The sequence below is a fragment of the Oncorhynchus nerka genome, linkage group LG13 (genome assembly GCF_034236695.1).
Source record: "Oncorhynchus nerka isolate Pitt River linkage group LG13, Oner_Uvic_2.0, whole genome shotgun sequence".
In the NCBI taxonomy this organism is placed as follows: domain Eukaryota; kingdom Metazoa; phylum Chordata; class Actinopteri; order Salmoniformes; family Salmonidae; genus Oncorhynchus; species Oncorhynchus nerka.
In genome coordinates this window covers 4,590,699-4,605,012 of record NC_088408.1, presented here as the reverse complement: position 1 = coordinate 4,605,012, position 14,314 = coordinate 4,590,699, and the positions used below count along the sequence as shown (strand labels likewise).

The 14,314-nt window shown below is 43.3% G+C and overlaps 1 protein-coding gene across 1 annotated transcript in view; it reads right to left on the bottom strand.

Annotated features, from left to right (window-relative positions):
- Positions 1-13,375, bottom strand: part of slc2a12 (solute carrier family 2 member 12) — a 41,430-nt gene extending 28,055 nt beyond the window's left edge. The window contains exons 1-2 of the mRNA XM_065026130.1: positions 13,176-13,375; positions 6,664-6,814 (exon numbers count right to left, since the gene is read on the bottom strand). Of these exons, the coding sequence (XP_064882202.1) occupies positions 6,664-6,799 (136 nt within the window). The 5' untranslated portion in view covers positions 6,800-6,814; positions 13,176-13,375. The remainder of the gene's footprint in view (positions 1-6,663; positions 6,815-13,175) is intronic.
- Positions 13,376-14,314: the final 939 nt, after the last annotated feature.

The window sequence follows — 14,314 nt, the reverse complement described above, 5'->3', positions numbered from 1 at the left end:
GGTGATACAGCCCGCCAGGATGCTCTCGATTGTGCATCTGTAGAAGTTTGTGAGTGCTTTTGGTGACAAGCCGAATTTCTTCAGCCTTCTGAGGTTGAAGAGGCGCTGCTGCGCCTTCTTCACGATGCTGTCAGTGTGAGTGGACCAATTCAGTTTGTCTGTGATGTGTATGCCGAGGAACTTAAAACTTGCTACCCTCTCCACTACTGTTCCATCGATGTGGATAGGGGGGTGTTCCCTCTGCTGTTTCCTGAAGTCCACAATCATCTCCTTAGTTTTGTTGACGTTGAGTGTGAGGTTATTTTCCTGACACCACACTCCGAGGGCCCTCACCTCCTCCCTGTAGGCCGTCTCGTCGTTGTTGGTAATCAAGCCTACCACTGTTGTGTCGTCCGCAAACTTGATGATTGAGTTGGAGGCGTGCATGGCCACGCAGTCATGGGTGAACAGGGAGTACAGGAGAGGACTCAGAACGCACCCTTGTGGGGCCCCCGTGTTGAGGATCAGCGGGGAGGAGATGTTGTTGCCTACCCTCACCACCTGGGGGCGGCCCGTTAGGAAGTCCAGTACCCAGTTGCACAGGGCGGGGTCGAGACCCAGGGTCTCGAGCTTGATGACGAGCTTGGAGGGTACTATGGTGTTGAATGCCGAGCTGTAGTCGATGAACAGCATTCTCACATAGGTATTCCTCTTGTCCAGGTGGGTTAGGGCAGTGTGCAGTGTGGTTGAGATTGCATCGTCTGTGGACCTATTTGGGCGGTAAGCAAATTGGAGTGGGTCTAGGGTGTCAGGTAGGGTGGAGGTGATATGGTCCTTGACTAGTCTCTCAAAGCACTTCATGATGACGGAAGTGAGTGCTACGGGGCGGTAGTCGTTTAGCTCAGTTACCTTAGCTTTCTTGGGAACAGGAACAATGGTGGCCCTCTTGAAGCATGTGGGAACAGCAGACTGGTATAGGGATTGATTGAATATGTCCGTAAACACACCAGCCAGCTGGTCTGCGCATGCTCTGAGGGCGCGGCTGGGGATGCCGTCTGGGCCTGCAGCCTTGCGAGGGTTAACACGTTTAAATGTCTTACTCACCTCGGCTGCAGTGAAGGAGGGACCGCATGTTTTCGTTGCAGGCCGTGTCAGTGGCACTGTATTGTCCTCAAAGCGGGCAAAAAAGTTATTTAGTCTGCCTGGGAGCAAGACATCCTGGTCCGTGACTGGGCTGGGTTTCTTCTTGTAGTCCGTGATTGACTGTAGACCCTGCCACATGCCTCTTGTGTCTGAGCCGTTGATTTGAGATTCTACTTTGTCTCTGTACTGACGCTTAGCTTGTTTAATAGCCTTGCGGAGGGAATAGCTGCACTGTTTGTATTCGGTCATGTTGCCAGTCACCTTGCCCTGATTAAAAGCAGTGGTTCGCGCTTTCAGTTTCACGCAAATGCTGGCATCAATCCACGGTTTCTGGTTAGGGAATGTTTTTATCGTTGCTATGGGAACGACATCTTCAACGCACGTTCTAATGAACTCGCACACCGAATCAGCGTATTCGTCAATATTTTTATCTGACGCAATACGAAACATTTCCCAGTCCACGTGATGGAAGCAGTCTTGGAGTGTGGAGTCAGCTTGGTCTGACCAGCGTTGGACAGACCTCAGCGTGGGAGCCTCTTGTTTAAGTTTCTGCCTGTAGGCAGGGATCAACAAAATGGAGTCGTGGTCAGCTTTTCCGAAAGGGGGGCGGGGCAGGGCCTTATATGCGTCGCGGAAGTTAGAGTAACAATGATCCAAGGTTTTACCACCCCTGGTTGCGCAATCGATATGCTGATAAAATTTAGGGAGTCTTGTTTTCAGATTAGCTTTGTTAAAATCCCCAGCTACAATGAATGCAGCCTCCGGATAAATGGTTTCCAGTTTGCAAAGAGTTAAATAAAGTTCGTTCAGAGCCATCGATGTGTCTGCTTGGGGGATATATACGGCTGTGATTATAATCGAAGAGAATTCTCTTGGAAGATAATGTGGTCTACATTTGATTGTGAGGAATTCTAAATCAGGTGAACAGAAGGATTTGAGTTCCTGTATGTTTCCTTCATCACACCATGTCTCGTTAGTCATGAGGCATACGCCCCACCGCTCTTCTTACCAGAAAGATGTTTGTTTCTGTCGGCTCGATGCGTGGAGAAACCCGTTGGCTGCACCGCATCGGATAGCGTCTTCCCAGTAAGCCATGTTTCCGTGAAGCAGAGAACGTTGCAGTCTCTGATGTCCCTCTGGAATGCTACCCTTGCTCGGATTTCATCAACCTTGTTGTCAAGAGACTGGACATTGGCAAGAAGTATGCTGGGGAGTGGTGCGCGATGTGCCCTTGTCCGAAGTCTGACCAGAAGACCGCTACGTTTCCCTCTTTTTCGGAGTCGTTTCCTTGGGTCGCTGCATGCGATCCATTCCGTTGTCCTGTTTGTAAGGCAGAATACAGGATCCGCGTCGCGGAAAACATATTCTTGGTCGTACTGATGGTGAGTTGACGCTGATCTTATATTCAGTAGTTCTTCTCGACTGTATGTAATGAAACCTAAGATGACCTGGGGTACTAATGTAAGAAATAACACGTAAAAAAACAAAAAACTGCATAGTTTCCTAGGAACGCGAAGCGAGGCGGCCATCTCTGTCGGCGCCGGAAGTCATAAATATTCACACACCTGAGTCAATACATGTTAGAATCAACTTTGGCAGTGAGTGATTACAGCCGTGAGTCTTTCTGGGTAAGTCTCTAAGAGCGATTACAGCCGTGAGTCTCTAAGAGTGACTACAGCTGTGAGTCTTACTGGGTAAGTCTCTAAGAGCTGTGAGTCTTTCTGGGTAAGTCTCTAAGAGTGATTACAGCCGTGAGTCTTTCTGGGTAAGTCTCTAAGAGTGATTACAGCCATGAGTCTTTCTGGGTAAGTCTCCAAGAGTGATTACAGCTGTGTGTCTTTCTGGGTAAGTCTCTAAGAGTGATTACAGCCTTTCTGGGTAAGTCTCTAAGAGCTGTGAGTCTTTCTGGGTAAGTCTCTAAGAGTGATTACAGCCGTGAGTCTTTCTGGGTAAGTCTCTAAGAGTGATTACAGCCGTGAGTCTTTCTGGGTAAGTCTCTAAGAGTGATTACAGCTGTGAGTCTTTCTGGGTAAGTCTCTAAGAGTGATTACAGCTGTGAGTCTTTCTGGGTAAGTCTCTAAGAGCTGTGAGTCTTTCTGGGTAAGTCTCTAAGAGCTGTGAGTCTTTCTGGGTAAGTCTCTAAGAGTGATTACAGCCGTGAGTCTTTCTGGGTAAGTCTCTAAGAGTGATTACAGCTGTGAGTCTTTCTGGGTAAGTCTCTAAGAGTGATTATAGCTGTGAGTCTTTCTGGGTAAGTCTCTAAGAGTGATTACAGCTGTGAGTCTTACTGGGTAAGTCTCTAAGAGCTGTGAGTCTTTCTGGGTAAGTCTCTAAGAGCTGTGAGTCTCTCTGGGTAAGTCTCTAAGAGTGACTACAGCTGTGAGTCTTTCTGGGTAAGTCTCTTAGAGTGATTACAGCTGTGAGTCTTTCTGGGTAAGTCTCTAAGAGTGATTACAGCCGTGAGTCTCTCTGGGTAAGTCTCTAAGAGTGATTATAGCTGTGAGTCTTTCTGGGTAAGTCTCTAAGAGTGATTACAGCCGTGAGTCTTTCTGGGTAAGTCTCTAAGAGTGATTACAGCTGTGAGTCTTTCTGGGTAAGTCTCTAAGAGCTGTGAGTCTTTCTGGGTAAGTCTCTAAGAGCTGTGAGTCTTACTGGGTAAGTCTCTAAGAGCTGTGAGTCTTTCTGGGTAAGTCTCTAAGAGCTGTGAGTCTCTCTGGGTAAGTCTCTAAGAGTGACTACAGCTGTGAGTCTTTCTGGGTAAGTCTCTTAGAGTGATTACAGCTGTGAGTCTTTCTGGGTACGTCTCTAAGAGTGATTACAGCCGTGAGTCTTTCTGGGTAAGTCTCTAAGAGTGATTACAGCCGTGAGTCTTTCTGGGTAAGTCTCTAAGAGTGATTACAGTTGTGAGTCTCTCTGGGTAAGTCTATAAGAGTGACTACAGCTGTGAGTCTTTCTGGGTAAGTCTCTTAGAGTGATTACAGCTGTGAGTCTTTCTGGGTAAGTCTCTAAGAGCTGTGAGTCTTTCTGGGTAAGTCTCTAAGATCTTTGCACACCTGGATTGTACAATATTCCATATATATATTTATTTATATATATATATATTTGCACATTATAATTTTTAGTGTAGTAGACCTCACAGTGAAATGCTGAATACAACAGGTGTAGTAGACCTTACAGTGAAATGCCGAATACAACAGGTGTAGTAGACCTCACAGTGAAATGCTGAATACAACAGGTGTAGTAGACCTTACAGTGAAATGCCGAATACAACAGGTGTAGTAGACCTCACAGTGAAATGCTGAATACAACAGGTGTAGTAGACCTCACAGTGAAATGCTGAATACAACAGGTGTAGTAGACCTCACAGTGAAATGCTGAATACAACAGGTGTAGTAGACCTCACAGTGAAATGCTGAATACAACAGGTGTAGTAGACCTTACAGTGAAATGCTGAATACAACAGTATTAGACCTTACAGTGAAATGCTGAATACAACAGGTGTAGTAGACCTCACAGTGAAATGCTGAATACAACAGGTGTAGTAGACCTCACAGTGAAATGCTGAATACAACAGGTGTAGTAGACCTCACAGTGAAATGCTGAATACAACAGGTGTAGTAGACCTCACAGTGAAATGCTGAATACAACAGGTGTAGTAGACCTCACAGTGAAATGCTGAATACAACAGGTGTAGTAGACCTCACAGTGAAATGCTGAATACATGTAGTAGACCTCACAGTGAAATGCTGAATACAACAGGTGTAGTAGACCTCACAGTGAAATGCTGAATACAACAGGTGTAGTAGACCTCACAGTGAAATTTGAATACAACAGGTGTAGTAGACCTCACAGTGAAATGCTGAATACAACAGGTGTAGTAGACCTCACAGTGAAATGCTGAATACAACAGGTGTAGTAGACCTCACAGTGAAATGCTGAATACAACAGGTGTAGTAGACCTCACAGTGAAATGCTGAATACAACAGGTGTAGTAGACCTCACAGTGAAATGCTGAATACAACAGGTGTAGTAGACCTCACAGTGAAATGCTGAATACAACAGGTGTAGTAGACCTCACAGTGAAATGCTGAATACAACAGGTGTAGTAGACCTCACAGTGAAATGCTGAATACAACAGGTGTAGTAGACCTCACAGTGAAAGGCTGAATACAACAGGTGTAGTAGACCTCACAGTGAAATGCTGAATACAACAGGTGTAGTAGACCTCACAGTGAAATGCTGAATACAACAGGTGTAGTAGACCTTACAGTAAAATAACAATAGCAAGGCTATATACAGGGGGTACCGGTACAGAGTCAATGTGGAGAATATATACAGGGGGTACCGGTACAGAGTCAATGTGGAGGCTATATACAGGGGGTACCGGTACAGAGTCCATGTGGAGGCTATATACAGGGGGTACTGGTACAGAGTCAATGTGGAGGCTATATACAGGGTATTACGGTACAGAGTCAATGTGGAGGCTATATAGAGGGTATTACGGTACAGAGTCAATGTGGAGGCTATATACAGGGTATTACGGTACAGAGTCAACGTGGAGGCTATATACAGGGGGTACCGGTACAGAGTCAATGTGGAGGCTATATACAGGGGGTACCGGTACAGAGTCCATGTGGAGGCTATATACAGGGGGTACCGGTACAGAGTCCATGTGGAGGCTATATACAGGGGGTACCGGTACAGAGTCAATGTGGAGGCTATATACAGGGGGTACCGGTACAGAGTCCATGTGGAGGCTATATACAGGGGGTACCGGTACAGAGTCCATGTGGAGGCTATATACAGGGGGTACTGGTACAGAGTCAATGTGGAGGCTATATACAGGGTATTACGGTACAGAGTCAATGTGGAGGCTATATATAGGGTATTACGGTACAGAGTCAATGTGGAGGCTATATACAGGGTATTACGGTACAGAGTCAACGTGGAGGCTATATACAGGGGGTACCGGTACAGAGTCAATGTGGAGGCTATATACAGGGGGTACCGGTACAGAGTCCATGTGGAGGCTATATACAGGGGTACTGGTACAGAGTCCATGGGAGGCTATATACAGGGGGTACCGGTCAGAGTCCATGTGGAGGCTATATACAGGGTATCCATGTGGAGGCTATATACAGTGAAATGGTACAGAGTCAATGTGGAGGCTATATACAGGGTATTACGGTACAGAGTCAATGTGGAGGCTATATACAGGGGTTACCAGTACAGAGTCAATGTGGAGGCTATAGACAGGGGGTACCAGTACAGAGTAAATGTGGAGGCTATATACAGGGGGTACTGGTACAGAGTCAATGTGGAGGCTATATACAGGGTATTACGGTACAGAGTCAATGTGGAGGCTATATATAGGGTATTACGGTACAGAGTCAATGTGGAGGCTATATACAGGGTATTACGGTACAGAGTCAACGTGGAGGCTATATACAGGTGGTACCGGTACAGCAGCTACGGATGGGAGTGTGCGTGTGTGTGTGTGTGTGCGTGCGTGCGTGCGTGTGTGGGCGTGCGACTCAGTACCTGTGCTGTTAGGTGTGGCTGCCTTCAGGCGGACATTACTTCCCAGAGTTCCGAGGTGGGACGGGTCAGAGGTCATGCTCCGTGTCTCTGTGGCGACAGGGGCGGTGGGAGGGGACATCTCAGCTGGGGGATTCATCACCTCCTACTGACTCTGGGGTCGGGGGAAGGGGGGAAGAGAGGAGAGGAGGATGAACATATAACATCTCATCATCATCGTCATCAATAGACAGATGGACGTCACGCTATAGAACCACATCTCCCAATTCACAATGCCGCCCTCCTCAAGAGTTCCAACCATCAAGAGTTCCAACCATCAAGAGTTCCAACCATCAAGAGTTCCAACTCTCAAGAGTTCCAACCCTCAAGAGTTCCAACCATCAAGAGTTCCAACCCTCAAGAGTTCCAACCATCAAGAGTTCCAACCCTCAAGAGTTCCAACCATCAAGAGTTCCAACCCTCAAGAGTTCCAACCCTCAAGAGTTCCAACCCTCAAGAGTTCCAACCCTCAAGAGTTCCAACCCTCAAGAGTTCCAACCCTCAAGAGTTCCAACCCTTGCGCCACTGAAAAAGGCCTTAATTTAAACAAGGGGTGTCACATCAGGCTGAGTATTGAGTTTCAGAAATCTGCATCTGCTACACAGGCACAACAATTTATTTTATTTTTATTCTGCTATCAATCGTATATTTACAGAACTACAGCCTTCAGGCTGAAGAAGACGATTACGGGCATTAACTATATACAGGGCCTTCAAGAAATTATTCAGACCCCCCTTGACTTATTCCACATTTTGTTGTGTTACAGCCTGAATTCAAAATGGATTCTACACACAATTCCGATAATGACATCACAATTCCCCATAATGACATCACAATACCCCATAGTGACATCACAATTCCCTTTAATGACAAAGTGAAAACAGGTTCTTAGAATTATTCAAAATTAAATACAGAAATATCTCATTTACATAAGTAAATGACGTGACATCAGTCAAAACACCTCGAAGCATTTCAAGCATTTCACAAGAATTTCACAAGCATTTCACAAGCATTTCAACACACAGCCTTCGAGCCATCCAGAACAACACACAGCCTTCGGGCCATCCAGAACAACACACAGCCTTCGGGCCATCCAGAACAACACACAGCCTTCGGGCCATCCAGAACAACACACAGCCTTCGGGCCATCCAGAACAACACACAGCTTTCGGGCCATCCAGAACAACACACAGCCTTCGGGCCATCCAGAACAACACACAGCCTTCGGGCCATCCAGAACAACACACAGCCTTCGGGCCATCCAGAACAACACACAGCCTTCGGGCCATCCAGAACAACACACAGCTTTCGGGCCATCCAGAACAACACACAGCTTTCGGGCCATCCAGAACAACACACAGCTTTCGGGCCATCCAGAACAACACACAGCCTTCGGGCCATCCAGAACAACACACAGCTTTCCGGCCATCCAGAACAACACACAGCCTTCGGGCCATCCAGAACAACACACAGCCTTCGAGACATCCAAAACAACACACAGCCTTCGGGCCATCCAAAACAACACACAGCCTTCGGGCCATCCAAAACAACACACAGCCTTCGGGCCATCCAGAACAACACACAGCCTTCGGGCCATCCAGAACAACACACGGCCTTCGGACCATCCAGAACAACACACGGCCTTCGGGCCATCCAGAACAACACACAGCCTTCGGGCCATCCAAAACAACACACAGCCTTCGGGCCATCCAAACAACACACAGCCTTGGGCCATCCAGAACAACACACGGCCTTCGGGCCATCCAGAACAACACACGGCCTTCGGGCCATCCAGAACAACACACGGCCTTCGGGCCATCCAGAACAACACACGGCCTTCGGGCCATCCAGAACAACACACGGCCTTCGGGCCATCCAGAACAACACACGGCCTTCGGGCCATCCAGAACAACACACGGCCTTCGGGCCATCCAGAACAACACACGGCCTTCGGGCCATCCAGAACAACACACGGCCTTCGGGCCATCCAGAACAACACACGGCCTTCGGGCCATCCAGAACAACACACGGCCTTCGGGCCATCCAGAACAACACACAGCCTTCGGGCCATCCAGAACAACACACAGCCTTCGAGAAATCCAGAACAACACACAGCCTTCGGGCCAAATCCAGAACAACACACAGCCTTCGGGCAAATCCAGAACAACACACAGCCTTCTGGCAAATCCAAAACAACACACAGCCTTCGAGCTCTGGTCTAAAGTAGTGTACCATATAGGGAATAGGGCTCTGGCCTAAAGTAGTGTACTATATAGGGAATAGGGCTCTGGCCTAAAGTAGTGTACTATATAGGGAATAGGGCTCTGGTCTATAGTAGTGCACTATATAGGGAATAGGGCTCTGGTCTAAAGTAGTGCACTATATAGGGAATAGGGCTCTGGTCTATAGTAGTGCACTATATAGGGAATAGGGCTCTGGTCTATAGTAGTGCACTATATAGGGAATAGGGCTCTGGTCTATAGTAGTGCACTATATAGGGAATAGGGCTCTGGTCTATAGTAGTGCACTATATAGGGAATAGGGCTCTGGTCTATAGTAGTGCACTATATAGGGAATAGGGCTCTGGTCTATAGTAGTGCACTATATAGGGAATAGGGCTCTGGTCTAAAGTAGTGCACTATATAGGGAATAGGGCTCTGGTCTAAAGTAGTGTACTATATAGGAATAGGGCTCTGGTCTAAAGTAGTGTACTAAATAGGGCTCTGGTCTAAAGTAGTGCATATAGGAATAGGGCTCTGTTCTAAGTAGTGTACTATATAGGTTCTGGTCTACAGGATAGGGCTCTGGTCTAAAGTTGTGCACTATATAGGGAATAGGTTACAGGATGGTTACTATGGGTTACAGGAATGTTACTATGGGTTACAAGGATGTTACTATAGGTTACAGGGATGTTACTATAGGTTACAGGGATGTTATTATAGGTTACAGGATGGTTACTATAGGTTACAGGATGGTTACTATAGGCTACAGGATGGTTACTATAGGTTACAGGGATGTTACTATAGGTTACAGGGATGTTATTATAGGTTACAGGATGGTTACTATAGGTTACAGGGATGTTACTATAGGTTACAGGGATGTTACTATAGGTTACAGGATGGTTACTATAGGTTACAGGATGTTACTATAGGTTACAGGGATGTTACTATAGGTTACAGGATGGTTACTATAGGTTACAGGATGGTTACTATAGGTTACAGGGATGTTACTATAGGTTACAGGGATGTTATTATAGGTTACAGGATGGTTACTATAGGTTACAGGGATGTTACTATAAGTTACAGGATGGTTACTATAGGTTACTATAGGTTACAGGATGGTTACTATAGGTTACAGGGATGTTACTATAGGTTACAGGATGGTTACTATAGGTTACAGGATGGTTACTACAGGTCACAGGATGTTACTATAGGTTACAGGATGGTTACAGGACAGGATGTTACTATAGGTTACAGGGATGTTATTATAGGTTACAGGATGGTTACTATAGGTTACAGGGATGTTACTATAGGTTACAGGGATGTTACTATAGGTTACAGGGATGTTACTATAGGTTACAGGGATGTTACTATAGGTTACAGGATGGTTACTATAGGTTACAGGGATGTTACTATAGGTTACAGGGATGTTATTATAGGTTACAGGATGGTTACTATAGGTTACAGGGATGTTACTATAGGTTACAGGGATGTTACTAGGTTACAGGGATGTTACTATAGGTTACAGTTTACTATAGGTTACAGGGATGTTACTATAGGTTACAGGATGGTTACTATAGGTTACAGGGATGTTACTATAGGTTACAGGGATGTTACTATAGGTTACAGGGATGTTACTATAGGTTACAGGGATGTTACTATAAGTTACAGGATGGTTACTATAGGTTACTATAGGTTACAGGATGGTTACTATAGGTTACAGGGATGTTACTATAGGTTACAGGATGGTTACTATAGGTTACAGGACGGTTACTATAGGTTACAGGGATGTTACTATAGGTTACAGGATGGTTACTATAGGTTACAGGGATGTTACTATAGGTTACAGGGATGTTACTATAGGTTACAGGATGGTTACTATAGGTTACAGGATGGTTACTATAGGTTACAGGGATGTTACTATAGGTTACAGGGATGTTACTATAGGTTACAGGATGGTTACTATAGGTTACAGGACGGTTACTATAGGTTACAGGGATGTTACTATAGGTTACAGGATGGTTACTATAGGTTACAGGGATGTTACTATAGGTTACAGGATGTTACTATAGGTTACAGGATGGTTACTATAGGTTACAGGATGGTTACTATAGGTTACAGGGATGTTACTATAGGTTACAGGGATGTTACTATAGGTTACAGGGATGTTACTATAGGTTACAGGGATGTTAATAATGGTTATATGATGGTTATTAATGGTTATATGATGTTATTAATGGTTACATGATGTTATTAATGGTTATATGATGTTATTAATGGTTACATGATGGTTAATATATGATGTTATTAATGGTTACATGATGTTATTAATGGTTATTAATGGTTACATGATGTTATTAATGGTTATATGATGTTATTAATGGTTATATGATGTTATTATAGGTTATATGATGTTATTAATGGTTATTATTATAGGTTATATGATGTTATTAATGGTTACATGATGTTATTAATGGTTACATGATGTTAATGGTTACATGATGTTATTAATGGTTACATGATGTTATTAATGGTTATATGATGTTATTAATGGTTACATGATGTTATTAATGGTTATATGATGTTATTAATGGTTATATGATGTTATTAATGGTTACATGATGTTATTAATGGTTATATGATGTTATTAATGGTTATATGATGTTATTATAGGTTATATGATGGTTATTAATGGTTAATGGTTACATGATGTTATTAATGGTTATTAATGGTTACATGATGTTAATGGTTACATGATGTTATTAATGGTTATATGATGTTATTAATGGTTACATGATGTTATTAATGGTTATATGATGTTATTAATGGTTACATGATGTTATTATAGGTTATATGATTGTTATTAATGGTTACATGATGTTATTAATGGTTATATGATGTTATTAATGGTTATATGATGTTATTAATGGTTATATGATGTTATTAATGGTTACATGATGTTATTAATGGTTATATGATGTTATTAATGGTTACATGATGTTATTATAGGTTATATGATGGTTATTTGAGGCTGACTAGAGACGGCCTTGATCGCTCTTCATTTTCTCCTGTCTAAATCTCCTTTTTTTTGCATTTTGTCTGTATACTGCATTTCAGCTGTTAACCGCCAATGTGTACAACATCAAATAAAACTCACAGAAAATGTGTCTAACGGGTTATAGACGGACCAGATGATTATATTTACAGTGTACGCTGGCAGTAGCCAGTAGCAGACCTCTCCACAGAATAAACCTGAAGGGTTGTAGCTCTTATTGTAGCTTTTCCCACAGTTAAAGAACCACGACACGTCATAGTCGTGTCAAAGCTTTAGAATTGTGATCTGCGGGGGAGTCAGTGAGTGGGCTGATTCCCCATTTCATGAACCCAAGATCCATAGGGAAGGTTGTACATTGCAATATGAATGTAAGGAATAGGCACAATAGACTGAGTTGTGAGGTGATTTCCCACGGTTAAAGGCCCGCAATACGAGCTATTTGTAAGGATGTATATTGCAATATAAGTATGTCCCCATTGCAATTCTGAATTTTATACATCCAGTGTGATTTCAACCATTTTTTAAACATTTTTGTGTCAAATTAACTAATTATTGTATTTTGTTGCATTTATATAATACCATTCCAATATAGTTTAGTATTATCAAATACAATTGTGGCATGATTACACCATTTTTTTGTTTTTTTAAGGCGAAACGCGGATTCAACTATTGTTGCTCACGCTAATGTTGTTCACAACACACTGGTCTCGACACCAGTCTCCTTTACCTCTTACTGGTCTGTCTGGGCAACATAACTCAAGATCTCCTTCAAAATAAACTATCCGGGCCAGTGCCTAACTTCGGCTGCGTTATTGACAAGACGTTCCACATACCTTTTGAAGAGGATAGACGAGAGTAAACTAGTACAGTCCCGTTCCAAAACATTAGGCTACCCTGGACTACACGTCTCGACTCGGGATGACATCAAACCGCATTTTATTCGTCACATGCTTGGTAAACAACAGGTGTAGACTAACAGTGAAATGCTTACTGACGGGCTCTTCCCAGAAACGCAGAGAGAGAGAAAATAGAGAAATAATAAGTAATAACACGTAATCATACAATAAGTACTGAGTAATTATAACGTAGATATATACACGTGGTCCCAATACCGAGTCGATGTGCACAGGGTATGAACTAATTGAGATATTGATTCATATCTGAATCTGATGATTGATTGATTCGCAGTATTAATCACTTACCGGATCAACATAGAGTGCCCTGAATGCTATCTAAACCCGTCCATTTGCAGCAGTAATTCTCCTCATTTTTAAATAATAGTAAATGAGTAGTATTTTTAAAAACAACTCAGCTCGTCCTCCAGTTGGTACAGTACACGGTACTTGTTTTTGACCAGAGGTGCTCGGGCAAGATCCGCCTCCATGTTTATAACACACCAATAGAAAAACTGCAGGCCTGCCTTTGGATTTCTGTACGAGCCCAAATAACGTCCCACTGGGCAAAAAAAAAACTTGTTGTAGCAACGTTTTTGCCACGTCATAATAAAACGAATCTACGTGATGACGAAAATGTATTGGATTTGCAAAAAATTATCGGGGTAAACCAATTGTCTATTTTTTTTTTTTACCCCATTTAAAAATATATATAAATCCAATGACATGGTTCCGTGTTTTGTTGATTTTCACGTTTAATTCACGTTAGTTGACAACTCAACTCAACCAAATATAAAAACTAAACTAGAAGTTTTAAACGATGTCTATGCCCGGTGCGGTAAAACTCTGTCCAAACCAAGGAAACTGGTTGAACTTCTTATTGTGTAATTATAAACCCACCTTCCTTTGTATCCCAGTCCACAAAATCACAGATGTGTAGAAAACGTCAAGTGATCAGAAGTCTCTATAGAAGAGCTTGTTTTACAACGTGCACTAATGGTGTGTGGAAATCTAGTCACATCAACTACAGGACATTGATTGTCTATAGTTGTACGACACAATAACAGCAGATAAGAGTTCATGCACTTTTGCAAATGTCATATCTATGTTATAAAATCAAAAGCCTAATAACAAAGACAGTACGTTTACTCTGTCGCCCCCCCCCCCCCAAACCCAAATGAACATTTATCACTGCACACTTGTTAATATGTACATATTACTATTATCTATTATTGTTTTATGTCACTTTGTCCTGCGTTGTTGCAGCTCAGCTCTCAAGAAATGTCACTGTACCCTGTAATTACATCTGTAACCTTGTACATGTGACTATTAAAAACTCTGTCATCTAATCTGAAGATATGCACAAAACAAAATGTATTCTCCGATAGAAATCCACCCGGATCACATAAACGAAGTCATAGACCTGTGTGAAACTGTCTCCAATAAGG